At 40.3% G+C, this 27,629-nt stretch overlaps 3 protein-coding genes and 1 long non-coding RNA gene across 8 annotated transcripts; 2 read left to right on the top strand and 2 right to left on the bottom strand.

Moving 5' to 3' along the window:
* Positions 1-459: 459 nt before the first annotated feature.
* Positions 460-5,967, bottom strand: LOC105012617. 3 transcript variants are annotated; one of them, XM_020050364.2, is made up of 9 exons: positions 5,717-5,967; positions 5,467-5,619; positions 5,231-5,365; positions 4,942-5,124; positions 4,683-4,832; positions 4,436-4,585; positions 4,102-4,302; positions 3,825-3,986; positions 460-1,146 (listed from the first exon to the last, which is right to left on the bottom strand). In XM_020050364.2, exons 1-9 carry the CDS (start codon positions 5,742-5,744, stop codon positions 1,043-1,045), a joined length of 1,266 nt encoding a protein of 421 aa, XP_019905923.2. In that variant the 5' UTR covers positions 5,745-5,967; the 3' UTR covers positions 460-1,042. The 3 variants fall into 3 exon arrangements, with proteins under 3 accessions (XP_019905923.2, XP_019905925.2, XP_019905924.2); XM_020050366.2 differs by having other exon boundaries at positions 4,987-5,124; XM_020050365.2 differs by having other exon boundaries at positions 5,467-5,616.
* A 102-nt stretch (positions 5,968-6,069) lies between these two features.
* LOC105012563 (lysine-specific histone demethylase 1B) lies at positions 6,070-13,356 on the bottom strand. Of its 3 annotated transcripts, none has more exons than XM_010873489.5 (21): positions 13,181-13,356; positions 12,769-12,917; positions 12,434-12,555; positions 12,249-12,338; positions 12,051-12,162; positions 11,839-11,952; positions 11,700-11,738; positions 11,383-11,575; positions 10,833-11,017; positions 10,273-10,443; positions 9,926-10,000; positions 9,566-9,703; positions 9,232-9,403; positions 8,917-9,044; positions 8,660-8,791; positions 8,309-8,383; positions 8,095-8,211; positions 7,879-8,004; positions 7,590-7,712; positions 7,240-7,392; positions 6,070-6,987 (listed from the first exon to the last, which is right to left on the bottom strand). In XM_010873489.5, the coding sequence occupies exons 1-21, from the start codon at positions 13,194-13,196 to the stop codon at positions 6,904-6,906; spliced, it is 2,514 nt and encodes an 837-aa protein (XP_010871791.3). In that variant the 5' UTR covers positions 13,197-13,356; the 3' UTR covers positions 6,070-6,903. The 3 variants fall into 3 exon arrangements, with proteins under 3 accessions (XP_010871791.3, XP_034150655.1, XP_034150656.1); XM_034294764.1 differs by having other exon boundaries at positions 9,926-9,997; XM_034294765.1 differs by lacking the exons at positions 12,051-12,162; positions 12,249-12,338; positions 12,434-12,555; positions 12,769-12,917; positions 13,181-13,356 and having other exon boundaries at positions 11,383-11,595; positions 11,839-11,881.
* Positions 13,357-14,120: 764 nt separating this feature from the next.
* LOC105012618 (cilia- and flagella-associated protein 69) lies at positions 14,121-23,449 on the top strand. The gene is made up of 23 exons (XM_020050049.3): positions 14,121-14,428; positions 14,577-14,636; positions 14,743-14,808; positions 15,170-15,279; positions 15,380-15,456; positions 15,542-15,640; positions 15,859-16,011; positions 16,954-17,131; positions 17,303-17,426; positions 17,550-17,598; positions 17,718-17,839; positions 18,245-18,476; positions 18,742-18,906; positions 19,128-19,243; positions 19,418-19,536; positions 20,026-20,107; positions 20,838-21,030; positions 21,230-21,370; positions 21,525-21,601; positions 21,987-22,184; positions 22,277-22,363; positions 22,458-22,562; positions 22,746-23,449. The coding sequence occupies exons 1-23, from the start codon at positions 14,288-14,290 to the stop codon at positions 22,917-22,919; spliced, it is 2,868 nt and encodes a 955-aa protein (XP_019905608.1). The 5' UTR covers positions 14,121-14,287; the 3' UTR covers positions 22,920-23,449.
* Positions 23,450-24,544: 1,095 nt separating this feature from the next.
* On the top strand, positions 24,545-27,386 carry LOC105012564. Its single transcript, XR_828166.5, has 3 exons — positions 24,545-24,881; positions 25,677-25,760; positions 26,436-27,386. It is a non-coding gene; the product is annotated as an uncharacterized LOC105012564 (long non-coding RNA).
* The last annotated feature ends 243 nt before the right edge of the window (positions 27,387-27,629 follow it).

Raw genomic sequence — 27,629 nt, 5'->3', positions numbered from 1 at the left:
CTGTAAATATTTGGTAATGGATTTGTGTATTCAATAATTTCACCAGTATGTCTCAAAAAAAAATAAAAAAGAGAATATCTTCGTAGCCCCCGACCCGGATGTATTGGTGAAGCACCCCCTTGAAAAAATCCTGGTGCCGTGCCTGACTATAGATAATTGTTCTTCTCTGCTGTTCTCAGATGATTTTCACTCTTTCCTGGGGTGTGCATGACCTGTTTGTAAGGGGGGGGGGGGTCATGACATTATAGCCGTCCCCAAATTTTTGACCTACCTACTTACACTTGGGGCTGGTTTTGAAAAAACAGATTAAGCCTAGTCTAGGTCAATAGAAAACTCAATTGAGTTTCATCACAGCAATATGACCCGTCTGGTTTGTAGCACAAGCCTTCTGGACAGTGAAACAAGAAAAAATGGAAATGTATATTTTTTTCCATGATGACATTAAAATCATTACATGAATAACTTTTAAGTCATGTTTATTTCACACTACTGAATACTAAAACATTACAGAATTGAACTGAAACCACAACTACAGTTTCACTTGGAAAATAAATAGTACTGCTTACTATTTGGTGGTCTGGTCAAGTAAAAATGTATAGCCGGGAGGCCTCCAGTACCATTAGTAGCCTCCAGTACCATTTGATCACAGAAATGTCCCCATGATAGACACCATAATTGTCATCAATAAAAAATCTGAGTCATTTAACTTTTGCAGGGTAATAAATATGCTACAAACATGAAACCACTAAGTGGTATTATTAAAAATAACAATACAAGTTCTTAAAATATAAAACAGTAAAAAATACAGGCATTTAAATAGTGATCCCAGATCACCAAATAAAGACAATTCACATTTTTCACCATAATTACACTGTACGCTCATGCAAGAAAAGAAAAAAGGCATTTACTAACAAAAACTTAGTTCATTCATAATTTACAAAAACTTTGTTAATGTATACTGTCCTAAAATAACATACTGCCTGTATCTAAAAAAGACAATCATGACTTCACATTTTCAGCCATCTTTATCAAAGGTTCATCGTCAGAAGTCTTGGGACTTCGTTTTTGTGTCTTGCATAATATTCGGTGATGAAGGGGGATTTGCCACCACCTTTATCAACAATTCATCACTGGAGTTCTCTACTTCTGGAAAATAAACAAAGAAAAATATTACAACTGCGTAATTGTGGGTAGTATAAGAGATCAGGCCCCTATATGGCACAGCTGCATTGTTACAGCCAGAAGTTCAATTCTGGTAGGCAAATAACAGATCAGCAGTACAACCCGGTGAATTTTGGAAAGAGACAGCTAAGAGTTGTCAAGCCAGGTAGTCCTGAGGCATGGCCAAAGGGCTAATGTCCTGCCAAGATCCCAGTTTACCACCATTGAGAACACTCACTTATGCCACCAGAGGGAGCCACTAGAGCATGAGGAGACATGGAAATCCCAGCTGATTAAATACAAATAAAAATGCTTTATTTTACCCATATTTCACCCCAATTTCATAACGCCATTTCAAGATTATGGCCTTGTCCCGTCGCAAACAAGTCCACAGCAGTCGCATACAGGTTGAAGATCAAAAACATTTCCTCAAGTCACATCTCAACAAGCTGTCCTTGATTCTTATCACACTGTTGGCACATCCAAAAGGCTGAAGGCAACACAATCCTCACCAACTAACACGATTGAGCTTGCAGGCGCCCAACCTACAATAGTGAGTCGTGTCATGGTAGCCCTCTCAGATATCAAACCTGTCCACCCTGGGCCCCCAGGCCCCTAATTTGAGTGGCATTATTGCTGGACCCTCAGGTATTGTTGGTACAGTACGCTGCAACCAGGATTCAAACTTCTGACTGCAATGTTGTAGCTGTACTGCAAAGCAGGTACCATTGAGCTATTAAGGAGTCGAAACCACCCGGGTGGCAGCTGCCACCTTAAAAAAGAACGTCTTGCCAGCCCACATATCAGGTGTCTGCTGAAATATATTCATATTTCATTTTATTGAATGGTAATATATTTTTTCTACTTTAGTTGTTAATCTCTAAGGTAACCCTTAGTAACCCTAGCTTAGCAGTAATGAAACAAATCACTGATGCACATGTTTACTAACTATACAATACAAAATGTTATACTCTTGCATTAGCAGCAGCCATTTATTTTAGTTAAAATATGTCTGGTATCTATTACCTAATGTATTCGTCAATATTATTGGTAAAGTTATGCCATGACTGCCATATAACCCGTGTCCTGATAGCTAGCTAGCAAAGGGGCATTGAATAATGTTGATGTAGCTTGCTGTGGATGATTCAATTGTTAAATTTGTGGAGAAAGTAAAGGTTTATCTCATAGACTGTATAAATAATGGACGACGCCCTTTCGCTCTTTTCCATTGGTGAAAAATGAAGCCACCAGTGTCCTGATACGGCGCTGACATCTTGGACTGGCGTCTGCGCAGATAGCGATCTTGGGATCAGTTCTGCGCAGTAGTTATGCGCAGTAGCGAGAAGGAAGTAAAGCCGTAAAGCCGCGAAATCAACGGCCCCACCCCTGTGCCCCGCCCTCACTCTCCCTCGCAGAATGCGCATACCGTAATCAATCGTAAGTCCAAGTACAGTACAACCGTTGCTTGTTAAACCTAGACGATATGTTATAGCCTAACTTACATCATGTTTAACCTTAATTTAGAATAGGCCTAATACAAAAATTATTGGTAACTTCTAGCTAACGGTCACCTGCTTGCTATTAACATGGCTATTAACGAGGCTTGTTGTCTTTAGCTAACGTTAGCTAGCCCATTACATTTATTTACTAATTAAATAGCTTATAAATTTAACTTACCGAAAAAAATTCAAAGATCGATTGGAAATGCCAGATCGGTTAGCACAATGTACTGCAGAACAACCCATGATGTCCGTGTGAAATTATATCAATTATAGAAATTTAGAGATTAAATGTAAAGTTCCAATCTCCTCAGTCCTCCGAAGATTCAGTGGCTCCTCGGCTCAGATAGCTGTCAATCACAGCTGTGAATCACGACGTCACACCACCGTTTTTAGAGCATTAAATAACTAAAAACAAACTTATTTTAAAAACAAACTCTTGAATTTACATTAGCGTGATACAAACTACAGTAAATGACAGAAACCAGCTTCGGAAAAAATATATTTGAAGGGTAATTTAATTGTTTAGTTGGTCTCGCGTCCCATTGAATAACATGGGGAGGGCGGGGTTTATGACCTGTACTGGGACCACTCACCAGGGGGCGATCGAGACGTTTTGGTTTCACTTTTCAGGGCTTGTGCGGCACGCTTGGTTTATCTACAGTAATTCTAAATTAGACACCTCTGGACATCTCTACAACAGCAACAAAATGTGACGTGTGGTCATGTGATTAACAGTTGTAATTAAAATGTAGTATATTCAATTGTTACTCTATAACCTCATTAGCCTACATTCAGTGTTTCAAGTAATATAAGGCATTCATTTTCAGGATGCATTGATTTGTTTCTGCACATGGCAGAATAATATAAACAATGTCTCAAAGTAAAATACTGCATCTTTTCCCCTCAATTCTTAAGTTTCATATATAATAGGCTACTTAGGAAACGCCCAACGCTCAGAGATTTTGCACACTGGAAAGACTCGTACCCTTTGAACACAAACATTTAAGTGTAGAACATGTATGATATTTATTAGCAAGACTACACTGTCTGTTGTCAGTAGCTGGATTTGTATAAAGTGGACATTACCAAAGATAGAATGATATGCCACCCTTGAAACATATTCCAGAAGGTAAAGGAATATACAATAAAATGACTTCTTACCTGCCCTTCTTTCACAGGTGTTTCTCACCATGGCTCCACAGTTATCTTCCAAGACTACTCTAGTGTCACATCTTGTCAAAATAACCATCAGGGTCTTCATTGGTGGATTTTTCACCCTGATTCTATTCAAGTGCTCATCATCGGAGCTGTCATCTGAAGACCCTGATGAAGCAATATAAATCATCAACTGTTGTATAAGAATACTCAACATAACCTATTCTGTGGTGCTTTTAATATGATGTTGATGCTTTGGCAAGAACTAAAAAAGTATATTCACCTTCACTCATGCTTTGACCAACTTTCGTACAACATCTGTTGATAGCTTTTTGCACAATGGCTGGTCTTTTCATCTTCCTGGATACCACCGTATTACCTGTCACACTCCTCTTCTTTGCTGGTGCAATGCTCTTCTTAACAGCATTAAGAGGCTTTTTAACTAATCTTATCAAGGGCTCATCATCAGAAGTCATCTCTTCCTCTAAAAATGTCAACAGGATGAAGGAACAACATTAGAGAGATTAGATTTTTTAGAAATTTAGATCGAACCTTCCAAAACAAGAGATCGCAAATGCATAAATAATTGTAATAATTTGCCCTTTAGAACACATTACCTCTCCTTATTTTGTTTTTACTTTGCCTTATGTGGTTACTGTTGGATTCCTTAGTGACACACGGCTTCAGTGTCCTTACGTTATCTTCAGAAGGGGAAGTCCTGTTCAGAGTAGTCAACGGCTCATAATCTGAGCTGTCATCGGAGGACACTGATGCAATCAGAAAACAAGACAACTGAATTAGAAACCGTATGGAATATTAAGTCATAGTGAAAGCATAGAGAAATTAGGTGCTAGGTATTCTTACCGATTCTCCTGTTGCGTTTGTTTGGAACCTTACTGGGCTTTATAATGTCAGTTTCTCTAGTTGTGGCGAGTGTCTTTTTTCCTGTTTGTTTCTTGAGCTTATCAACCATCTTGCTCAGGGGCATATCATCTGAGCTATCACTTGACGAGTCTAGTTACACAGAAGATACAATAAAGCAATGGTATACTCCCTGTTAAGATCATTTTTTTCGGTAAATTAAATAATAGCCTAAATACAAGAATTGAGAGAATATTCTCACCTGTGCACATGTTATTAGTGATCTTAATGTTATTTCTGCCCTTACTCAAATCGTTCAGCTCTCTGCTTGTGTTGAAGGGTCTCTTTTTGAATGGCAATGATGTCTGTTTAGGGAGTCTTTTAACCATCTTTATCAAGGGTTCATCGTCTGAGCTGTTATAGGAATCCTCATCTTTGGTTGAAACTATAATTACAACATAGACCAAACAAGCTGATTTGTCAATCCATTCTGAATAACAGTGTATGTTGTAAGTGTTAAGGGCATACAAAGGAGCCAAAGGGCTTTTCACCTGCGATCTTGTTTTTTGCCTTCTCACTGCCGATACCTGTTCCCCTGTGCGCACTCTCCGGCCGCTTTACAGTGTTTTTTTTAAGTCTATTCAACAACTTCGTCAAGGGCTCATCTTCCGAGGTATCATCCAGCCCTTCATACAAATATTAAATATTAACATATTATGAGAAATAGGCTAAATTTGTTAACAGGTTTAAAGGTTTTTATTTCACGGTACTGTGCTGGTTCTCTCACCAGAATCTTTTCTAGCGGTATCCTTTGACTTGAGGATCAGCTCTTGCGTACCCTGCGTCTCATCTGGCTCATTATTGGTCTGGGACTTCTTGATTAATTCAATCAAAGTTTCATCATCCGATGAGCGGTCATTCAAGGACTCAGCCGGTACTGCTAGAAAAATACGTTAAATGTGAACACAATGAATAAAACCGCTATCAGTTACTGTATTCAATTATAAAGCTAGGTTCGAAATGTATACGTTATTCACCTGTGGGTATATCCACCATGGTTGCCATTTCTGCCCAAGTCAAAAGCTAAAGACAAGTTAAAATTTACGAATAGATAGCTACAAAACAATACATTCTGGAATAACACATGGTTTTCCTATCGCGTATATATTGGCTTAACTTGTATTATGAAAGTGTATCTAATTATTAACAACAAAAGTCAAAACGCTGACATGCCTACAGCCATTTCTAGGGAAGATATCTATTCCCTTTTGTTTACAATTGCTAAAAGGCGCGAGGTCCCTTTTTGATGACGTCATTATATTGGTCTGGCGTTCGCACTCTATACCTTGTACAGCTGATTAGGAAATAATTGAAGTCTTGTAGTCTGTCGTTAAGTAGGCTAGTGTCTTTCATTTATTACGCTACACGCTTAAAAATATCTTATTCTAAATGGAAACTTCTAACAGGATATGGAAACATGACAGAAAGGAAAACTGATTAAACATCCTGTTTCAATCTTGTTGCAGCGTGATTATAAAGCCTCAATTACGTGTAACCTTTTCCAAACATATTTGCTAAAACAATGCAAGTACAAACAATACCAACCGTCTTAACATTAACCTGTCACGGATTAAAGACAAATGTCCCATGTTATTTGGTATTTCTTACAATGGTAAATATTCAGACCCAGGTATTCTCTGGAAACAGAAATTATAATGAATTCATTCATCATTATAAAACAAAAAAAGTGCTAATGCAAAACGTACTAATTTATCTTTTTTAAACTTAGACCATATTACTTTAAGTGCGCATTGTAAACACACATTGAAAATTTAAAATCACTTCATGATATACTAACATTGTTATGAACCTCACTCAATAAATATCATGGAAACATGGCAAATATTCATGAGATTTCCAATTGTCCATCAAATTGTCCATTGTTTAGGCATATCTGCTGCCAATCCTTAATGCCTCATTATAGTGATCTCCAACTTATTAGAACAGTATGTGTGTCATATTTACCGTTAAACAAACAAACAAAAAAACATAACATTGCAGCATTTGAAAAATCAATGGTCATCATAACTCACGCACAGAATACACAAACAGGAGAAAACACCACTTAAGAGTAGTGATTCACATGAGTAAAGAACTGAACGCTCTTTACAACCAATGTGCCTTCATGCTTGTATTGTTAGACCCCCTGCTCACAGGGAAGGAGTTATAAGGCGGCAATTTTACTGGCTTCTCGGACACCACTCAAGTAGGCCCCTGTTACAGTCTGAGGAAAGTGCCTGTTCGTCGCCTGGAACAAGAAAGAAATACATTGAAAATGTACTCTCAGAGATACTCCTTGTAAAGACCCGTGCCCTTACTTAAAGTGATACAAGAGTCGGGGTGTTTCAGGATCAGTTGTGTCTTTCTGATCACAATGAATGAGATTACGTGGATAGGGATGGCCCTGTCCTAGATCTGTATTCCTATATAGAAATGTTTTTTGAATAGGGGCCCTGTGGCAATAGATTTGTGAAGACTGATGAAATGGGCAGGGTCTCACCTCCCCAGCAAAGAACACTTTTCCTTGCACGTCTTCAGCGATCATGTCATAGGCCTCCCCACTACCTCCAGTCTTAACAAAGCTGTATGACATCTGAGACCACACATCTCTACTCCACCGTGTCACAAAGTACTTCACTGGCTCTGGGACCTCCTAGCCAAAGAAAACAGAGAAGAAATGAAGATATTGTGCAATATTCTGTTGTTTCAATTACCAGTTAAAAATCCCAATTTAAAGCAATTTATTGAATTGCTCCACAACATTACAGCAATTGACCATATACTGTATATTTTACAGATTAATAATTCTGATTGATATATTCTCTTTATAGTGAGATAGTGTTTCATTACCTGCTCCTTGAAGAGCTCACGCAGGACCTTCATGCACTGATTGGCAACATCTTTGTCCTCCATGTCTCTGATAGAAGTCACAGCTTCCCCAGTTATGACAGACATGAGGACACTCCGTTTTCCCTGCGGAATTGCCATGGTAAAAATATATTTTTTTGCTCTACCAGTAAACATTCATTCACCAGACATGCCTGAAAATGTGTGAGGTTAACTTCGTTTAGACATTGGTTGTTCAATGCCCTTCTTTGAAATCCCAGCTTAAACACCGTTTTACATGCTGGTATCTAACCTGTGGATCCATGTCGTAAAACACACTAAACATCCCTCTCTTGTCTGGACTGGGTGGAATATGACCAAAGTAGTCTGCTCCTTGAATCTTGCTGTCCCAAAAGCGGTAAGGGAACTGGAGAGCAACCTGAGGAATAAGAATGTGTGCTAAGACATTTATAGGATGAACCCAATTCATTTAAATCCCCCAGAAGGTGTTGCAGAGCTAAACCATTACCTTTTCAATCACACCTGCTCCAAGACTGTGGATGGCTTTCAGCTTCCTCTCAGGAAGAGCAGGGTTGAATTGAATGATATTCTTCTGAAGTAAAGTCAACGGGACTGTCACCAGAACCTAAAATGAAACAAAAGATGATTCAAGACAACTGCAGTCTTTTTGTACAATCACAGGAAGTTAGTTGCCCTCTGAAACAAAGTAAATTAGTCCCTACCTTCTGTGCTGTCCACTGAGTGCCATTTGATGAGGTAACTATAACGGCATCCCCTGAGTAGTCAATAGCTTGCACCTAGAATTAAACAATTAACTGTTGAGACATACTCATGGTTAAACATTTTTGAGTACAAACAGAGACAGCCTCTCACTTGTATCGTGCAGTACAGCAGGACCACCATGAGACGGTGGTGAAAGAACAATGTAAAAGAGACCATGTTAAACCAAGCGGGTCAGTTAGGCTGTCCCTTAAAATTAGCCCTTGGGCTAAAGGCACTAATGGTGATGCTATTTTCTGGGCAAGATTTAATCTGTGTAGGGAAAACCATCCCATAACACACAAGTGGCTAACCGGGCACTTAATGTGGATGTCGAGGCCCTCGGCCAGCTTGTTCAGCAGGGAGGAGTAGCCTCCAGTCAGCAGGGTGTGGTCTCCTGAGAACTGGGCGAAGAACTCGTTGTGGTCCCAGGATCGAGCAGACACCTGCAAACACACACACTATTAGAAATATTTTAAAGGACTATAGAAGAAATGACTAGATTTTTGTTTTCATCCTTATAGTAATGTTACAACAAGAGCTGCATAAGAACAAGCTCCTCAGCTCAGACCTGGTCCAGTGTGCTCCCACAGGCATACTCCAAGTTGCTGAGATGGAACTGAAGAACCTTCTCCTCCAACTCGCTGAACTGGATCCCAGACTCCTGAAGGAAGGTTTTGTAAACCTCCTGGATTTTCTCTGGAAGATAAAATGATGAAATGAAACAACAGTCGGAGACGGTCCAGTTTCTTCTATCATTACCTTGCACAGCATACCTTTGTAGATGCTAGCACATCATTGAAAAGGACACCAGGGACCACCAGTTGTAACCATAGACAAATATGAACATAATCAGAGTTCAAGTGCAGTGGTCAGTGTGTAGCACCTCCAAGGGCAGCGTCCTGGTTCTGAGACTTGTCCTTCCTCCACTCGGAAACCACATCCAGGATGGCGTTGAAATGGAAGTCCATGCGCTTGTCGATAGCCGGGTCTGTAGCACTGCCTCCCTCCTGGAAGAGGTCACATCTCTCTCCCAGCTTGTGCATTTTCACGTTCAACTGCGACAAAATAACAGCATGACGGCAGCTTTGAGTAGTGGATGGAAAAACAGAACAACCAAAGAAAAAAAAAAGAAACAGTGACACATTTGGATTCCCCCGCGGGCGGTTATGTGAGAGTGTAGCGGCCTTTCGTGTTCACGCTGGAACCAGGAATCTCACCTGCTCGCTCATTAGGGCGATGGGGTTGTTTACACATCCGTTCACGATCTGAGCGCCCCGACCCACAGTGATGCCGCCCAGCGATGTGTCGTCCCACACCCGCCCTCCAATTCGCTCCCTCGCCTCCAGAACCACTACCTGGGGTTGGGTCAAATACTAGGGTTTAGTGGTCATAGACGGTGCATGGACACAGACCTGATCAGCAAATCACTCACTATTTTGTACTCAATGACAGATTTAACCACTACATACTGTATTTTAGGGGTTCTTAATCTGAAAAAAATACATTATGTCCACAAAAACCACTTATGAACCTAAACAATTCAAAAGTCAGATTTCCTTTAAACCTGTTAAGGTTACCTGCATGCCAAAGTTTTGGAGTTGTCGTGCAGCTGCCAGCCCGGATGCACCAGCTCCGATCACAATCACGTTCTTCTGCACAGACCCAAACAACACATGAGCTACGGACCCAAACAACACATGAGCTACGGACCCAAACAACACATGAGCTACGGACCCAAACAACACATGAGCTACGGACCCAAACAACACATGAGCTACGGACCCAAACAACACATGAGCTACGGACCCAAACAACACATGAGCAGCAGACCAAAACAACATGAGCAGCAGACCAAAACAACATGAGCAGCAGACCAAAACAACATGGTAGAAGGTGAAAGGAGGAGCTAGCCAGACACCCTCACGTTGTGATAGCGCTCCGGAAGCAGGGGCCGTTTGACCGACAGAACGCCAGTGTTGATGAGACCCTTCCTGGTCACGAAGTGCAGCACCCGGTCCATCTCCTGCACACAGCGGACCCGCACCAGTCCCCGCACGATGATGTGGGGTGCGCACTTCTGGGGAGTCAGCACTTCCTGCATGTGACAGGAAGGGAGTACTTCATCATCATCATCATCATCAACAGGCCCTGCTGTGTTTTAATGTATGTGGTTTAACCTAGACCATCCTGTCATCTGATAGCTTACTCACACTGCCAAATCTCATTCACCTACTCTCATTGAAGAGATCTACTATTAGATTGCTGGGTGGTAATGTGAAATACCATGCTGAAAAAGGTGGGGAAAATGACCAATTAAAAAGAGTGTAGTAAGTACTACCATTTATTAGCATTTTTTACACTTCTTTCACTAAGTTGACTGAGCCATTAGTGTTTACAGCTCAATCTTTCAGTTACTGATCTGAAGCTCTAATCGTTTGGCCACCTGCGACTCGCAAATATATGCTGTACGTTGTGTCTGAGTACCTTACAGTCCCTGTGCCAGTATGCCAAGATGAGGTTGCGCAGGGCCAGGTACATGGTGGGGTCACGGGAAAACTCTGGAAACTCATAAAGCTCATCCAGCTCCATCATATCTGGTCGCACGCACAATGCCTTCCCACACTCATTAGGCTGGTAGAAAGGCTGAAAGTACGGGGACAGCCCTGGAACTAAACACAAAGTAAATGTTCAACTGAACATAAATATTACCATTTAACTGGCTTGGATAACAGAAACAAAAACATTGGATATTTAAGATGCATTCCGTAATTTAACGCACTCCAAATTAGACATCCGTTGAGCAGGTCACGGTACATCCCAAATGGGCGTTGTAGTAAACACCTGAATGACGTTGTACGCCAAGAAACTGGGACCCGTTCTGGCTCATAGCCACCATGTTCAAAGGTACTACCTGACATTGTACTGAAACTCTGATGACTCAACCTTGATGGTGTAATTGTTCCTTAGCTCCCGGAAATCTGTGCAGTGCACAGCTCTGACTGAGCACTAATTTCTCTCCCCGTCCAGGACGTACTCTGAGGCGGGATGGCTCTGCAGTGCTCTGCCCTCAGCTCAGCATGAGAGAGGTTGCTGGTCGACCCCGAGGGGCTCATGCCCACACAGTCGGGATAGTAGGCAGTGAGGAAAGGGCTGGCTGGGCTATCCTTAAACAATGGAGGCAGGATCAGCATGGAATGCCACCAGCTGTCAATCACCTCCGCCACTCTCTGCGGGACACAACAAGGCTCTGAATAAGGATGAGGCAGCATATTTAAAAGTCACACCTTCAGTTGCTGCAGTTATACTATAAATTCCATAATCCTTTAGAAATACGTTTTGTAAGACACTCACCAAATCCTCTGGAAGACAGCACTGGTCTGGCCCTTCTGTCTATAGACGTAAACACATAAAAGGATGGCACAATCAGTGAATGTCAATCAACATAAGGTTGATAATACTTTTCTTCCTACTACTACTACTTTCTGTTTACCTTGACATTGTTGAACTTCATGCCACAACGATAAGTGGATGCTAATGAGGCAGTGAGCTGGATATCCTTCGTTAGCTGACGCCATTTCCCACAGTCTGACTTGGTGCATTGGACCTAGAAAACAAGTATGGTTGATAGAGTGGCTGGATTGACCTAAATTCTATGCTATATAGCTAAACATATGCTGACGAAAGGACGTTTCATTTTCTTACCCAGTATGGGAGCTGTTGGTCAGCCATAAAAGCTTTGAGACTGGGCTCACTTTTCCCATTACTAGTCCATACTCTTTTCCAGGATGCATAAGTCTCATAGCCATCTTTGTGACTGATAAACCAAGAAAGGATATGGTCATTACATTAAGATGTTTGATAAAATGTTAATATCTTCTCATCCGTTGCCCCTAACAATACCTTCTGTAGTAGTGATCAAAACACTCATTGCAAAAGTGCTCCCCACAGGACAAATGGTACCATCGTGAAGTGTAGCCATTTTTGGCACACCTGAAAGAGAGAAAGCGAGCAGTTACTAACCTCTCAGCCAGTACAACCGGATGTCATACTCTGAGTACAACTGATGTATCAACAGGAGAGCATACCTTTCTGAGGCACTAGCAAAGCACACAGGGTATGTAGCAGAGCATCCTGCCTTCTCACACTTCCTGTATTTCTTCTCTGATTGGTCCTCTTCCTCTTCTGTATCAGTGGCTTTTCTTTTAGTCTGGAATCCAATGACAACCAGAGGGATTAGTGAGAGGTAGGAGTCTTGTAATGAGCGGACACAGAAAGTGGCTTTTATGAAAGTAAGTTAAAATGACTAAATAAAGGGGATCTCACTAAACCACACAATCCCAAACGAGTTAGAAAAATGGCTTGAGCACTGTGCCAAACAGAGACACAAGGCTGACACATTACTATCATGGTGCACAACTACCTGTCCAGGTGGAGGATTATTGCAGCGTTTCACTCTGACGTTGACCTGTCTACCAGAGGAGCGAAGGGACGACTGACTGTCCCCGGGTGACTCCATTGCTGTCCTGCTTTTCTTGGCTCGGCGAACACCTGCAGCATTCCCTGTATAACCTGTAATAAATCACATGTTATGTTAGATGGTGGTTTGGATCTGTATGAAAACATGTTATACGAATATTATTAGTAACAGAAATTGAAAACATCCTACCCGATTCAATATATAATTAATTAGCAGCCCACAACAAACAGATGCGTGCAAAATAGACATGTCCTGTGACCAAGATGTTAGCTAACTAGGCTAACTTGTTGTAGCTGGCTAGCTCAAAACCTGAGCTGTCTGAACTGTCGTCAGTATATGGAAATAGCGCGTTAACCTGCATCTGTCAGCATTGCTGACTGGGCTTCTTCTCTCCGATTCAGGGTGTATTCCTTTGTTCGAGACTATTTTAAGACAAATGTTCTATCAATATGTCTTTGTTGTTGTTATTTTCTGGAGGAAATGAAGGCGAAACTGACAAGCTGTCACCATAGAGATGATTAGAGGACCTTAAATGGGAGAACTCGCGTTCTAGCATAGACATCGAGAGTACATAAGACAGCTATTTTAATGTAGTCAACTGGTTTGGACCAACTAAAAAAAAACACAACTCCAACTGGGTAATTAGGCAACACCAACTCCCTCATCTAGAGGAATCGGCCAGTTATATACACTGAACATTTTACTTTAACATTAAGTTATACTCAATGGCATACATAATTGCAGATGCAGTTATCAAAAAACGAGACACCCTTCAAGACAGCTGGTGGTTATTTTCAACTAAATCTAGTCTACTCATTGGCACAAATGCAGATTTGTATATAGCCTATATCCAGGTTGGCTTCCAATACTGGGCTAGCGCCTGTGTGAGTTGCGTTTCATCCCAAAATATGGTAGATCTGAGTCGTATGCAAAATGCACAGGGAATCGTTGACTGGGTCCAGAAGGCAATTCTAAATCTTTATTAACTATGCACGGGAATGACAACTACCATAATGTATTTGAAATGTTTATGTAACAAAATTCATGGGCATATCACTTCCTGACCTATTTTTTTCGTAAGGAACGTTAGACAAGTTGATTTTCAATAATCAAACTGTATTACTGGCGCCAGGGAAAATAAATCTTCCTCGCATCTCTATGGCTGTCACAAAAAAGAAACACTTCCGGTGTGTTACTACGGGTTAGTAGCGAATTGCAGTTTTTTTATTACTCTGTTCTTTTTGGATTCTTCTTCTTGCCGTTGTAGTAGTCAAATAACCATAGTAACGGATTCACGCGTACGTGGATGGGTAAGTCCGAAGCAAACAGCCGGTGATTTGGGGAGACTGAGAACCATACGATTTAATTTATTTCTTTAATGTAACGTCATTTATAACTTACTGCAAATCTTCAGTACAAGCGAAAGTCTGTAAAGGGATCTTTTTGTACAAATGCGTTTGCAATGCTCTCATCGGAGGCTGCAATGACTAAAAGATACCTGAAAACTTCAACTGGATCTAAAGCCAATGTGCATCGAAAAAGACCAGCGATCCCAATGATCAAACATTTAACAAAATACAATGATGAACAAGAAAAACAGGAGGTAGCTAAATAAAATGTATTATATAATATTTACACAGATTATTTACAAGGATATATGTTTTTAATATTTGATCATGCATTTTAATTAAGCATTTTACTTGGGGTTTTTATTAATGTAAATGTATCAAATTGATTATGTGCCTTTTCAGGTTCTTACCAAACCTATTGAGCTTAGTCGCGTGATACATCTTATTGAGGATCCTTTAACAGTAAGTGATAAAATACTCGATAACATAATTTAACTAGCTCACAATAAACTAGTTACTAGTATAATATAAATCCAAATCAAATCAAACATTTCTTTCTCTTTCTCAGAGTACTATGAAAGAGAGACACATTTTTGTGTTGAAGAAAGTAGTGAAGAGATGTCAAAACGGATTTGTATCCTTTCCTGACTTCAATTAAAAGTGCTTGTGGATAGATTTTTGTCTTGTTCTAAACTAATTATCCCATGGTGTAAACTCTTCAGAATCTTATCCTCTAATTCTGTTTTTGAAATATATAGGCCATGTTGTTAGCCAAAGTAAATGAAGTTGAACTCCCTAGATTCCAATTAAGAGAACGTTTATTTTTAGTTCAGCATTTTTCTTGCCCTGGAAAACTAATAGTTATGACACATTACTGGTCTCCGTGGAGTATGTTTGCACAGCATTATTATTATTTATATCTCCTGTCACCAATTCCACAAATGGCAGTCTACTTTTTTGCATGCTTAGATTGTCCTTAAAATTTATTTGTCAAGCTTTTGAAAGAGCTGGCTGATATTTTTAAGATTTTAAATCTTGTTGCTGAGAAGTCCAAAGATCACCCTGAATATACTTCAGTGCTATGTAACTTACTGAATATTTTCAGGTAAGAATCCCAAACGCTCATTAATGATTATTCAAGCAATAAGACAAACATACAAATTGTTGATTTTATTTCAGCATTTGTGTATTATATTTCTTTTTAGGCTCCCTTTTCTAAAGGAGAAGACCTCTGATGAAGTGAACTATGCACAGTCTGTCAAAGAATCAATCTCTCAGCTGGGTATGTAATGCAGGCAATGATGAAGAATGTATACAAGCAGTCATGGTCATCCAGAAGTTCCTGCTCATTTATTTTCTGTTTGCAGGCTTCCTGATGAGAGTGCCAGATGCCGAAGTGAGAAACCAAATCTGCCACTCCATTATATCCTTCTACAGATCTGAGACACCCAAACACAGTGTGGGTGGTAGGTACAGTCTTTCAAGGCCTGCCGCTGAGTCTCACTTTGCTCACCGACAGATTCTCGAAATATTCAATGAGTCAGCAATTTCTGATGGATGTTGTGGTTGTTTTTGTGTTAAGACAGGAAACAGTATTTTATATTGTGCAGTATTAATGTGCACCAGCTACTGTACCACAACTAAATAAGCAGAATCTTTGCTTTTGCATTATATCCCTCATCAGGACTCCACGCTACTAGCCCAGGCTACAGAGTGCAGCTGCTGGAGCAGAGTGGACTGGCTGAGACTCTGGTCCTGTCCATGGCCCTCCTGGAGCACCAGCATGCTGTCAAGCTCCAGGTTCTGCACACTCTTCAGATCCTCTCCAGCTCCTCTGGTAAAAGAAAATCAGCTATTCAAACATTAATTTCCATAAAGGATTGGTGAATTGGTTTTTGTATGAGTCCCGAATGGTAACTTACTACTTACTACAAGAGAACTTATTCCTTTTGGTACTCCTTTACACCTTTCAGCTAATGTCTTCCTATTATCAGCCATATCTAGTGGTTGGAGAACGAAAGTTCAAAATGGAAATGGAAAACAGCAGTACGTTTTGCTATTAGGTATACTCTTTTTAGCTAGCACACCACCATTTCTTATTGAGATGTATGGGATTTTAAAAATTTCATGTATGTAAATAGTTTTAGACATCCTGAAATTCGTCTTCCACAACAGACCAGACATCATGTAATGTCGAAGTAATGAGTCTTTTTGTTATCTTTATCAGAAGGCATAAAGGGGAGCTAAAACTTTCTAGTAAACACTTAAGAGAAGACTATGATCTGTCATTGGTGAGAAAATTGAAAAGTAAATACAACGTAATTGAACAAAATTTTAAGGTGACCGATAATTGTGGACGGTGGCCAATAATAGGGGGTCCTATTTTTTAGCTACATCACTATCCAACTAGCTGAAAATATTAATATTTCCACTGAAATACTGATTAATGACATGTTAGCTTACATTTTATATCACTAATATCACTAAACATTGAAATATTGATCAAATGATTGCTCGGTACAAAAATATGTATTTCAAAGCTGCTGTTGACTATGCCGATAATAATGTTTCTACTAAACAAATGGGCTTCCCTTTACAACTTACAGCCTTTTTTCATTCTTGAAGCTTTGTCCTTTATTGGATGAATTAAGTATTGAGATAATTAGGTATTGAGATAATATATAAATAATGTTTTACTTACAGTTTACCTTTGCCAATGGCAAGAGGTTATTTTTATTCATTTAAACTCAACTTACAATCACATTTGTCTTGTTTCCAGATGTGAATTGTAGCCTAATGTTAAAGGCACAGGGCGCACAGCAGGTCTGTTTTCATATGAATGAGCCAGACCCATCAGGTCAAATCCTGTTCCGTTCATCTGAGATCATCTGGAACTTGCTGGAGAGAGGTTCCAAAGAAGAGGTCATAACACAACTCAGCAACTTGGACTGTATTATGTATGTGGTTTTACCCACAGTCTATTATAAACATTCAATTACTTTGTCACATTCTCTGTGACTGAGTGCAATAAACAGTACTCAACTTGCGGAAGTGTTTTCAGCCAAGCAGAAAATGTGCAGTATTTGAAGAGAAGTGAATGATTAGATTATTACTTGTTTCAAACATAGGGCTCTGAAAGAGGCCTTTTTGTACCAGCTGTTGAATGCTGTTCGACATTATGATCTTCAGCTCAGGAATGACCTGCTTGTGATCATTACCCTCATAGCAGAATACTCCAAATCACCACTCATTGTAAGTGTCGTCTAAGGAAAGGCGTTACATACACCACAATAATGCAATCCACCGTGCCTGACACGTGTTGTACATTAACGTTGTTAATATATTCTTCTCATCAGTATATGTCCTCGTTAACAGGAACGTTTCCTTGGCAAGCAGCTCATTCTTTACATTACATTTCCAGAACGTAAGCCTCTTTTCTTTCTTCTTCTTTATTATTATACAATTCTGTTTTGTTTGATTTTAAATGAGATTAATTGATCTTTAACTGTTTTTGTATTGTTTGATACTATTTTTTAATCTTAGTTAAAAGTCACAACCCATTAGTCCGCAACCTCAAGTTGTCCTACAACAATGAAGATTTTGAAATGAAGACTTTGCTTTTAAATCTGGTTGTTGTCATGTCAAAAGACTTGTCTGCTCTACAAGTAAGTGAGATTTTTACTTATCATTTACAACAGGGTAGGGCAAATGTTTTTGGCTCGTCGGCCACATCAGGATTTAGAAATTAGATGGAGGGACATATTTGTTTTATTTGTTAATCATAAATGATTTGCTGGCCAGAAAAGGGCAATAATTAAAAAGTGTACAGTAGGATCATTATTATGTCTAAATAATTACAATTCTGATTCAGAAGAATGGGCTGGTGAGTTATGTTTTTCTTCCCCTCAAAACTATTTAATCACCTATCGCAGGTTAGATGGGGTGGGCCTTAGCTTGCCCATGCCTGATTTACAATCTCCCTAAGTACAGACATTATTCATACTTTCTGACCATGTACTTTTTAATGAAGGATAAATTAGAACATTGTATGTGATGTTCATGTCTCCCAGCTGTTTAAAGAGGGCCGTGTTGTCCTGGCCCTGCTACATCTGGTGAAGCCCACTGCTGCTCTGCCTCCAGGCCAGTCAGGGCCAGGCAGTTGGACCTCCGTCCAGCAGGAAGCGCTGCAGCTGCAGGCTCTAGCCACTTTGGCCACCCTGGCTCCACTGATGGTAGAGGACTACATGACCTGTCAGGGAAACACCAGCTTACTGCTGCTGCTGGAATGGTGCACTGAGCAAGGCGAGGAAAGAGGTTTCTTACACATTTGGTTGTTACACTTTCATGTCTTGTAAAGCATACAGTACAATACCTGGCAAATAATCTTTCATTGAGCCCGGGACTACATTGTGCCATTCACTGCCAAGGTACTTGTAAAACTACTTTTTTTTTAAAGATCTCTCTTGAGTAGGGTTCTGATTATGTCACTGATGAATTTGCTATCACAAAATAAGTCCTGGCCCCAAAAAGGTCTGACAACCACTGCCTTATTGTTTTGGCCAAACAGATTCCTACTTTGGACAGGGCCATAGTTTCCATGGCACTGGGGGAAGGGGCAGTAAGAAGGCTCAGATGCGTTACTGTGTTAGGCTGCTGAGATCCATGACGTCCCTAGGAAACAAAGCTATTAACCAGGACCTCTTTGATCAAGGAGCCATCAGCCAGCTTCTAGGTAATGACAGACAGAACCTACACTTTTGGAATATTACATCTATGTTGAAAATTATTAAAAATATAACAACAACCTTCCTACAGAATGAACCCCCCCCACACACTACTATAGAAACACTGTAATTTAAACTTGGATTCTAAATGCAAGCTTTAGAAACCCCATGAAAGGGAATTTTCTCTGAACATTTGTCCTGTCCATGATGTTGACCATAACTTCCTCAGGGATCATAATGCAAATGGATGGGACTCCTGAAGAGGAAGATGTTTTCACCTTGGAGATCATGGTTGATATTCAGCTGATCCTGTCAGCGCTCTGCGAGAACAATCAACATAGAAAGGTCAAAAGAGGAAGAACCTTGATAACAACATGTTCAGAGTGGATATTGCTGAAATTTGTGTTTCTCGTTCACTCATTTCTAATATCAGTGGGAAACTTAACAGAGCTTAGATTGTTCTGCTTTCTTTATATATACATTTAAAAACAATGTGTGACGCACTATTGTATGCCTCAGGAACTGTTTGGAGCTGAAGGAGTGAAGATGGCAGTTCATTTCCTCAAGATGAGTCCAGAGAAGTTCAACAGTGGCCTGGGACACAACAAACTAATTCTCTCCACAGTGGATTGTGTCTGGTCAGATAAATTAATAGAGTTTCCTTCTTAGATTTCAATTTTAGTTTAAAAACCTAGTTGGTTATTAACCTGGGGAGGGGGCCATAGACAGCAGGGCAATTGGCCTGCAGTCTGGGTTTGTGGGGTTAGAAATCCTTAATGCCTTGTTGCATTGTAGCGACATAATCTCATATGAGCTCAAAGGTGGAGAATGCCTACCCTTTGGCGCATAAGGATTGCAGTCTTAACGTCCTGGTTAAGAAGCATGGTTACACTCAGTTTCGACTGTCCTGAGTCCACTGGGAGTTGTTGCAATGCAGCAGAGCTGTAATTGCAAATTGGATATCATGAAATTGGGCAGAAAAACAGGGTAAAAGTTAAATCTACCCAGAGTGACTTACAGCAGTGCATGACTAGATTTATGCTCTGGGCCCTATGGGAGTCCAAACCATAAGGCAGGCTTGTGTGAGTATTGTATTTTCTCATTTGTGAGCTGTTCTTTTACTGCAGGTCCTGTATCGTTGGATGCTATACCACAGAAGATATGTTTTTGGAAAAGGAAGGTGCTTTCCTTCTGCTTGACTTACTTAATGTATGTTTTTTTTTCTTCTTCAACAAACCACCTTTAATTAAGTTAGATGAAGTACAACTCTGTTTCCAAATAAGTTGGGACGCTGCGTAAAATGCAAATAAAAACAGAATGTGCAAATCATTTCATCCATACAGTATATTTATTTGAAAATGATACAAAGACAACATATCAAATGTTGAACCAGAGAAATTTTGTTTTTGGAAAAAGACATGCCTATTTTGAATTAGGTGCCAGCCACACATTTCAAAAAAGTTGGGACGGGCATCTTTTTTACTGTGTTGCATCTCCTCTTCTTTTAACAACACTCTGTAAGCATGAGGAGACCAATTGCTGTAGTTTTGAAAGTGAAATGTTTTCCCATTTCCCATTCTTGCTTGTTATACGATTTCAGTTACTCAACAGTTTGGGGTCTCCTTTGTTGTATTCTTCGTATCATAATGCGCCTCATATTTTCAATGGGTGACAGGTCTGGACTGCAGGCAGGCCAGTTTAGCATCCGGACTCTTTTACTACGGAGCCATGCTGTTGTAATGCGTGCAGAATATGGTTTGGCATTGTCCAGCTAAACTGATAAAATATGTTGCTTTCTGCTATTGAATTTAGAGTTTAAATGATTTGCACATCTTTGCATTCAGTTTTTTTCCCATTTTACTCGGTGTCCCAACATTTTTGGAAACAGGGTTGTACTTCACAAGCACTACACTGACTTCTGGACCTGTCTATCATGCAGTCAAGCCCTAGAAACATGCACTGCGTTGTGCTTGGCACCCTGTTGGAGCTGTGTGATAACCCCAAGACAATGTCTCACGTCATGGCCTGGAAGGGCCCGAACAGCGTGACCACCCCAGCGCTCCTCCTACAACTCTGGAGACAGGAGGAGGCAGAGATGGGGGTGAGAAGAGACCCCTATGGAAGGATCGCAGGTGGGTCAATGGCATCCCTTAAGTGAGTTTATTGCTGTTGACAATCACACAGTGACAGCAGAAATGCTTTGCAGTGAGGCGAATAGTTTTTAACATTGTTGCTTGTTTAAAAACCTAAAGAAACATGCTATTTCTAAAACAATGATTTGAACCCTTTTTAACTCATTTAAAATGTATAACTTTTATACTTCATGACTAGATCCAAAGAAGCCCATTTTGTGTTATTACCAAGAGGATGATGATGCCCTGGTGTCGCTGTCTGCTGACAGACCGAGTGCTTCAATAATGGATGTGTCTGAGAATCTGCGCTCTAAGATTTACTCTGTCTTCTGTAAACTTGGTACGGGGCAAAAACAAATGTTTGTTTTCATGGAATGATGGATTTCGGTCTAAAATGTTTACAAACGTGTTTATTTTGCAAGTTGTACTGAAAAACTAGGTTTGACATTTGGAAGTGTTAATAACACTGTCTGAATGAACACTTGTGATTCTAGGTTTTGAAAGCCTATCTGGATTGTCAACGGAGGATTATATCACTCTTAGCATCGTGACCAGATATCTAGACTTTAAGGTGAACTTTGTTTCTTAGATTTTTGAGTTATAGTTCTTTAAGGAATTTTTGTGTTTGTGGTGTTTGAGATAGCTAATTGGTTATAGAGGTACAGAGAGATGGGAGTCATGAGGATGAGGTCATGCATTGAACCCTGATTTCCGTCCATGGAGACCGGGACGCATTACCACTAGACCAAAAGCTTTAAAGTTATCCTAAAATGTAAACTTATAACAGGTTGATCACACACCAGAAATGACAAAAGATAGAACAGAGAACTGGAAGAGAGGGAGGGAAAAAAATTATTGGTAAGAAAACATTCTCTGGTCAGTTTGAATGGGTACTTTTTGTAGTTATTAAATTACAAAAAAAGTGTTTAAATGGTGAGTGAACTCTGTCTCTGGAGGTGGGCGAGGTGTGGGATGAGATCACCAGAGAGTTGTCCCAGGAGGAAGTGAGACCAGTCACCCCTGACAAAGAGGCCCTGGGTGCCATTGCCAAGTTGACCGAGGACACAGCTAGGAGAGTCATAGCAGAGCAAAGCAGCATGTTGGAAGAACAGGAGAAAGAGGACGCCAATGAGGAGAAACACATGTACACAGAGGTGTGTGTGATTGGTCAAATGACACCAATGTCTGTCACGAGTCTAACAAAATACAAGTATGCTAAATTATTGTTTGTTTCTGCGTTCTGCAGATAAGTTCCTACTGGAAACAGCAGGAGCTTACAGCCCAGTCATGGGAGAATTTTGTGGCAAAGACCTCAAACTACAAGATTTTAAAGGTTAGCCTATATCTGACTCTAGCTATTAGCCACAGTTTGAATAATTGTTTTTGGAGAAGACTGAGATTGATTACTTCATCGCTTTCTATCTCAGGAGACAAAGCAGCGCCAGGAGAACTCCATTAACATGTCCAGACCAAAACCAAAGCATGGGGAAGCTATATTCCATCCCACACAGATCCCTGGCTTACAAACTACAGTATGTGATTGTCATGCAGATACCGTGCTGTGGTATATTGTTGATAACAGGACCAAGTGTATTATCATTTTATGGACAAGACAGCCCAATTTCCATGATTTCTCTGGGGCTTAGATTGTACATCTTACAATTGTCCTGTTTGTATGTGTGTGTTTGTGTGTGTGTGGGTGGGTGTTGTTTCAGACATTCTGTGGGCGGGTGTTGACTGTGGAGAGTACCCCAGCCAAGCTGACCGGAGGGCCCCTGGCCAACACTGAGCTGGCCCTAGAGCGAGTGCCCATCCACGGGGGAGCCCTGAGCAAACCCCCCCCTGTCACTCAGGACCCAGAGTATTTCAAGATTGTCTCAGTCAAATAAATACCCCCTCTGGCTTACTTCAGTGTTTATTAACTACATGTCCACTATATACTATGTGGGGTGTTAGATTAAGATTGAAAACAAGGACAAGAATTAAACAATCCAGCTTGAACAATCAAAGTTACACTAATAGGTATAGATTGTAATATATACTGTATGTTTATGCTATAGGCATATACAATTATTTAAACAGCACTGTAATGTTGTTTTCACATTTATCTATGACAGAATAGTTTTAAAATGTATGAATATTTAATTCTGGGTGTAATAATGGATTGGAACAGTTAACAACTGTTTTAGACTTCAGTTCATTGTGACCCGGGGTATAAAATGTTTTTCATTGTGACCCGGGGTATAAAATGTCTTTCATTGTGACCCGGGGTATAAAATGTCTTTCATTGTGACCCGGGGTATAAAATGTTTTTCATTGTGACCCGGGGTATAAAATGTTTTTCATTGTGACCCGGGGTATAAAATGTTTTTCATTGTGTTGTCATGGATACTGTACATTAAACTGTGGTGTGCTTTGAGCTGTGAGGTCATTTCTTATTCAATAGTTTGAACACATCAGTTAAAGTACTGATTTGGTGGTAAGTACATTTTTATTTTTTAGTTTATGTTAGCAAACCTCTATTTATCTAGACAAACACTCTTTTTTTATATATATATTTACTTGATTATTAGATTTCACTGTCTTCATATCAGAATACCAAGAAGAAAGAAAATTGATTCAGGAAAGAGGCTGCAGAAAAACTCTACTCAAAGTTTGTGTCCATTACTAGTCATATTCTGCAAAATGGCTTCGTGAAGGACCTGGTTTCCAGTCTTTTAGTTTCTAAGCCTTGTGCATGTCAGTTGGTGTTGCAATGTCAGTTTCAAGGTACATATTACCAGTGTGGTACCAGAATCTGCTGTTGGCGATAATTCAGCTTACTGAATGCACAGATGGATGGACGAAGTGATTCATGAGCACACAATCAGTGTCTTGTAGTCTACCTTCCCATCCCCCACTGAATTGACTGGTCTTGTTGTGGCCACACTAAATGTGCCAAATATGTTTTTTTTCTGCAGACTATGAACAAAGGGTACAATACGACCCAGGCTCAACAAGGCCAGTATCAGGTAAATATGGGGGAGGTGACACGTTCCTTGATTTGGAAATGGGCACTCCAATAATAGATGTGTTCAAGGAAGTTTTTTCTCTCAAAATGTCATTTTTCTAAATGTCATGGTACTTGTAAAGGATTAAAGTGGTCATGCAATAAAGCAAAATTCCTGTTACAGAACTGTCTATTAACTGAAAGGGCCCCATAGAGACCTCTGTATGTGACATCATATAAACAGAAAATGTCTTCGATAACATCATAATAGCCACCAGAGAGTCAATACAGAATGTAATGTAATGACATGTTGTCATGATCAGTCCTCATTAAAATGACTTTCTGACAGATCTATAAAGGCTATGATGCTGTCCTTTTCTTACTGGATTGGGACCTGTTTTGGGTAGTGCCTCAGGACTCCATATTACATAAACCACTGCAGCACATTAACACATGTTCCTTCAAGCGTGGACTGTTCCCCACAGAAGCACTCTCCCCTCTCATGTCCTGGCATTCTTTTTGAGTGGATGACAGGACCGTATCCGACAGGCCGAAGCTTTTATGTAGTGCATGCATATGGGTGTTTGCGCTAGACTGTGTATCTGTGTTTTCAGCCAGAGCGAGTCCATTGGATGGGACTGAGGGGTACAAAAGGCCAGGGGCACACAGGATCTTCCTCAGTATCACAGGCTTCCACTGTGTTTTCAGGGCGTTCTGGTGTTTCGGATGGTGTCTGGGATTGGAGAATTACCATGATTTCTTTGGATGCGGTTCTGTCCTGGATAACTGCGCTCTCTCCCTAGGTTGTCAAATCTACACAGTGAGGTGATATCTTGGTTATCTCCAACATTTTAGATTTTCGGTAGGTGTCACTCAATTGTTTTACTGGTCTTATTGCATAGATATTGCTGCTTAACGGTCATCATGACTAATAGTTTGCTTGACTTCATCCTTTAAAAGCTCCAGTGGACCATGTGTTTCTGCAATGTAGGACTAACTGATTTATTTCTGTTTTTGAACTAGGGCACCATTCTAAATAGCAGGACAGTGGAACATTAAAAGGTTTATTGGCAGAATTGGTGTACTTTTTGGACATATTGTTTCTTGAATGTTCAACTCCTGTACAAATTTGCAAAATGTTTGTATTTTGTGATATTCTAAAAATGTATTATATAGACGTCCAGGAGTTCAGTTCCCTGTTCGAAATATGTGTTAGGATTCAATGTTTAACTCACATACTGAAGGCCTACAGCGCTGATAATGTTCAACATCGTTTTGGGACTTGTCACTATCATATTCACCACAAATACCTCCCGAACTAAGGCTTTCATTATATATTTTGCCATGAAAGAAGGAACTGTCCTTCAAGAATTATATTTACCTTTCAACGTTTAACTTATTTAGTATAGAGTCATTAAATAATTACTTTTGACTTTTCAGTTAACTCATCCAGAGCAACTTATGGTAGTGTGTGAATAAAATGTTAAACTGTTTGTACTGCCCCACACTATTTTACAAGATAATTCTGGTTCACCTTTGACTGTAAAAAGTAGAACTATTATTTTCTTATCCATCTCAGTTGTCAAGTGACATTATGTTTTTTCTGTGACTTTGGCTGCCTGTGTTTTGGCCTTTGATGTGCTTTATTTCTTTGCAGGCAGTTGGACTATTCTGAGAATTGCCAACTGCCATGATCATCAGACTGGGACGTCTGACACCTGGATACTTCCGTCTCCTCCAGGTTTGTCTAGCATAAGATAACTGAACCAGGTTTGTCTAGCATAAGATAACTGAACCAGGTTTGTCTAGCATAAGATAACTGAACCAGGTTTGTCTAGCATAAGATAACTGAACCAGGTTTGTCTAGCATGGGATGACTGAACCTGGTTTGTCTAGCATGGGCTGACTGAACCTGGTTTGTCTCGCTTGGGATGACTGAACCCGGTTTGTCTCGCTTGGGATGACTGAACCCGGTTTGTCTCGCTTGGGATGATTGAACCCGGTTTGTCTCGCTTGGGATGACTGAACCCGGTTTGTACACACATTTGGGTAAAAAGAAACTAAGAGCTAAGTTCCTTGGGGTAGAAATGAGCTAATATTTGCACACCTGTGGTCTAACTGTACCGCTTGAGGCTTAGAAACATAGTCCCCCTCTTTTCCAGAGAACTGGGTTAATCTCTTCAGTTAATTCATAACTGTCAAAACAAAATATTTTGAACACTCCCCCAGGTGTATGTCTTTGTCTATCTATGGTGATAATCAAGCATGATTCTCATGGATACAACCCAAATTGCTATGCACCCACATTTATTTTGTATCTGGAAAAAGCATTGTAATAGAATGACATAGATCTGTATGTACTGTACTGATGCCCCTGATTATATTTGTATTGTGTGCGTGTGCGTGTGTTCCCCAGAGACAGGTCTCGGGTGAAGTCCAGCTGCAGCCACAGAACGGATACACCAACCAAATCGCCATGACGTTGGCCTCGGTTGGCATCAGCCTGTCCTTCTACAGCGCCAGGCAGATGGCTGAGCAGGTCCATGTGAAAGTGACTTCTACCTGAACTGGGCCAGAGAGAGGATGGGGAGAAGGAGAGGAGGGGGAGAAGGAGAGGAGGGGGAGAAGGAGGAGACCAGAGAACCCTGCGGTGCTGCACTCCACTGTAGTGCGTTGCGATAGTTAGCCACGGTTCTGTGTTTTCGTCGTTTGAGAGATTGTTTGTGGTAGGTGGGAGAGGATCGGTGTCGGGAGTGGTTTTGTCTTAAGAGAGAGACCGTGCATGTCTGAGCACCTGACGAGCACAGTCTATTTAGCTAACATTAACAACTCCTTGCCACCCCTTGTCAGTGGCATGTGACAGGAGTGGCAAAGAGTGAAGTCGAGTAGCGGAACAGAGACTGAAACCAGGCTTAGATCTTTCATATCAATCAGAAACGAATGGGCCTGCAGGAAGTTTGTCTTCTTAGTGTCCTCGAGAGGAAATGTAAGTGTTATTGTGGTAAATTGGAATTGGGAAAATGTTAGAAAAGTAGATTAAACAGTGTTAAGGCGTAACTGTGTTTGTTTACTCAAATCTGACTGACCTGTGTCAAGAGTTGAGGCTATACCCTACGCAAATCTGCATTATCTAAAATAATTCACTGAAGGTAAATGATCTTAGGCTTCCTAGAATGTATTTTTTATGTAGCGTTAACGTGTATCACAGACCCGCTGTATGGAATCCCAGCTGTTATAATTTGCTTTAGCGCTTTATCTTCTGATCATACTCTAGCTCTGTGGTTCTAATAGGAATTGTGGTATCTGTATCTACTTTTCATTAACAAGTTTACAATTTTAAATACCAAATAAAACTCACTTCAACTCAGATGTTTTCCATGATTCATCTTATTTGACCCGATTCCTTTTCTGTTGATAAATGTGAATATGTATGACCTGTCAAGACTAGAGTATAATAATAATTTGTCATATGAAAATGTCCAACGGGAGTTGAGCCCCACTGGTGACCTGCATGCCTACTAGGTAATCACGATTCCCAGCCCCACAATAAAGTTGGTTAGTCAATAACTGCAAGGATTCACTCATGCTCTTTTCTGTAACATGTAAGAAA

This window comes from Esox lucius, chromosome 10 (assembly GCF_011004845.1).
Source record: "Esox lucius isolate fEsoLuc1 chromosome 10, fEsoLuc1.pri, whole genome shotgun sequence".
Lineage (NCBI taxonomy): Eukaryota > Metazoa > Chordata > Actinopteri > Esociformes > Esocidae > Esox > Esox lucius.
This window is presented reverse-complemented; position numbering and strand designations above follow the sequence as displayed.

Excerpts from the sequence above, each read along its gene's own strand:
- LOC105012563 (XM_010873489.5), bottom strand. Across the intron at positions 12,556-12,768 it reads ATAATCCTCCACCTGGACAG|ACTAAAAGAAAAGCCACTGA; the intron begins GTAGTTGTGCAC and ends ATTGGATTCCAG. Across the intron at positions 11,953-12,050 it reads ACCAACAGCTCCCATACTGG|GTCCAATGCACCAAGTCAGA; the intron begins GTAAGAAAATGA and ends CTTGTTTTCTAG.
- LOC105012617 (XM_020050364.2), bottom strand. The coding sequence starts at position 5,744 with ATGGCAACCATGGTGGATATACCCACAG. Across the intron at positions 5,366-5,466 it reads TACCGCTAGAAAAGATTCTG|GGCTGGATGATACCTCGGAA; the intron begins GTGAGAGAACCA and ends ATTTGTATGAAG. Across the intron at positions 3,987-4,101 it reads TGGTCAAAGCATGAGTGAAG|GGTCTTCAGATGACAGCTCC; the intron begins GTGAATATACTT and ends TTGCTTCATCAG.
- LOC105012618 (XM_020050049.3), top strand. The coding sequence starts at position 14,288 with ATGCTCTCATCGGAGGCTGCAATGACTAAAAGATACCTGAAAACTTCA. Across the intron at positions 21,031-21,229 it reads CCCCTATGGAAGGATCGCAG|ATCCAAAGAAGCCCATTTTG; the intron begins GTGGGTCAATGG and ends CTTCATGACTAG. Across the intron at positions 22,185-22,276 it reads AGAAACACATGTACACAGAG|ATAAGTTCCTACTGGAAACA; the intron begins GTGTGTGTGATT and ends TGCGTTCTGCAG.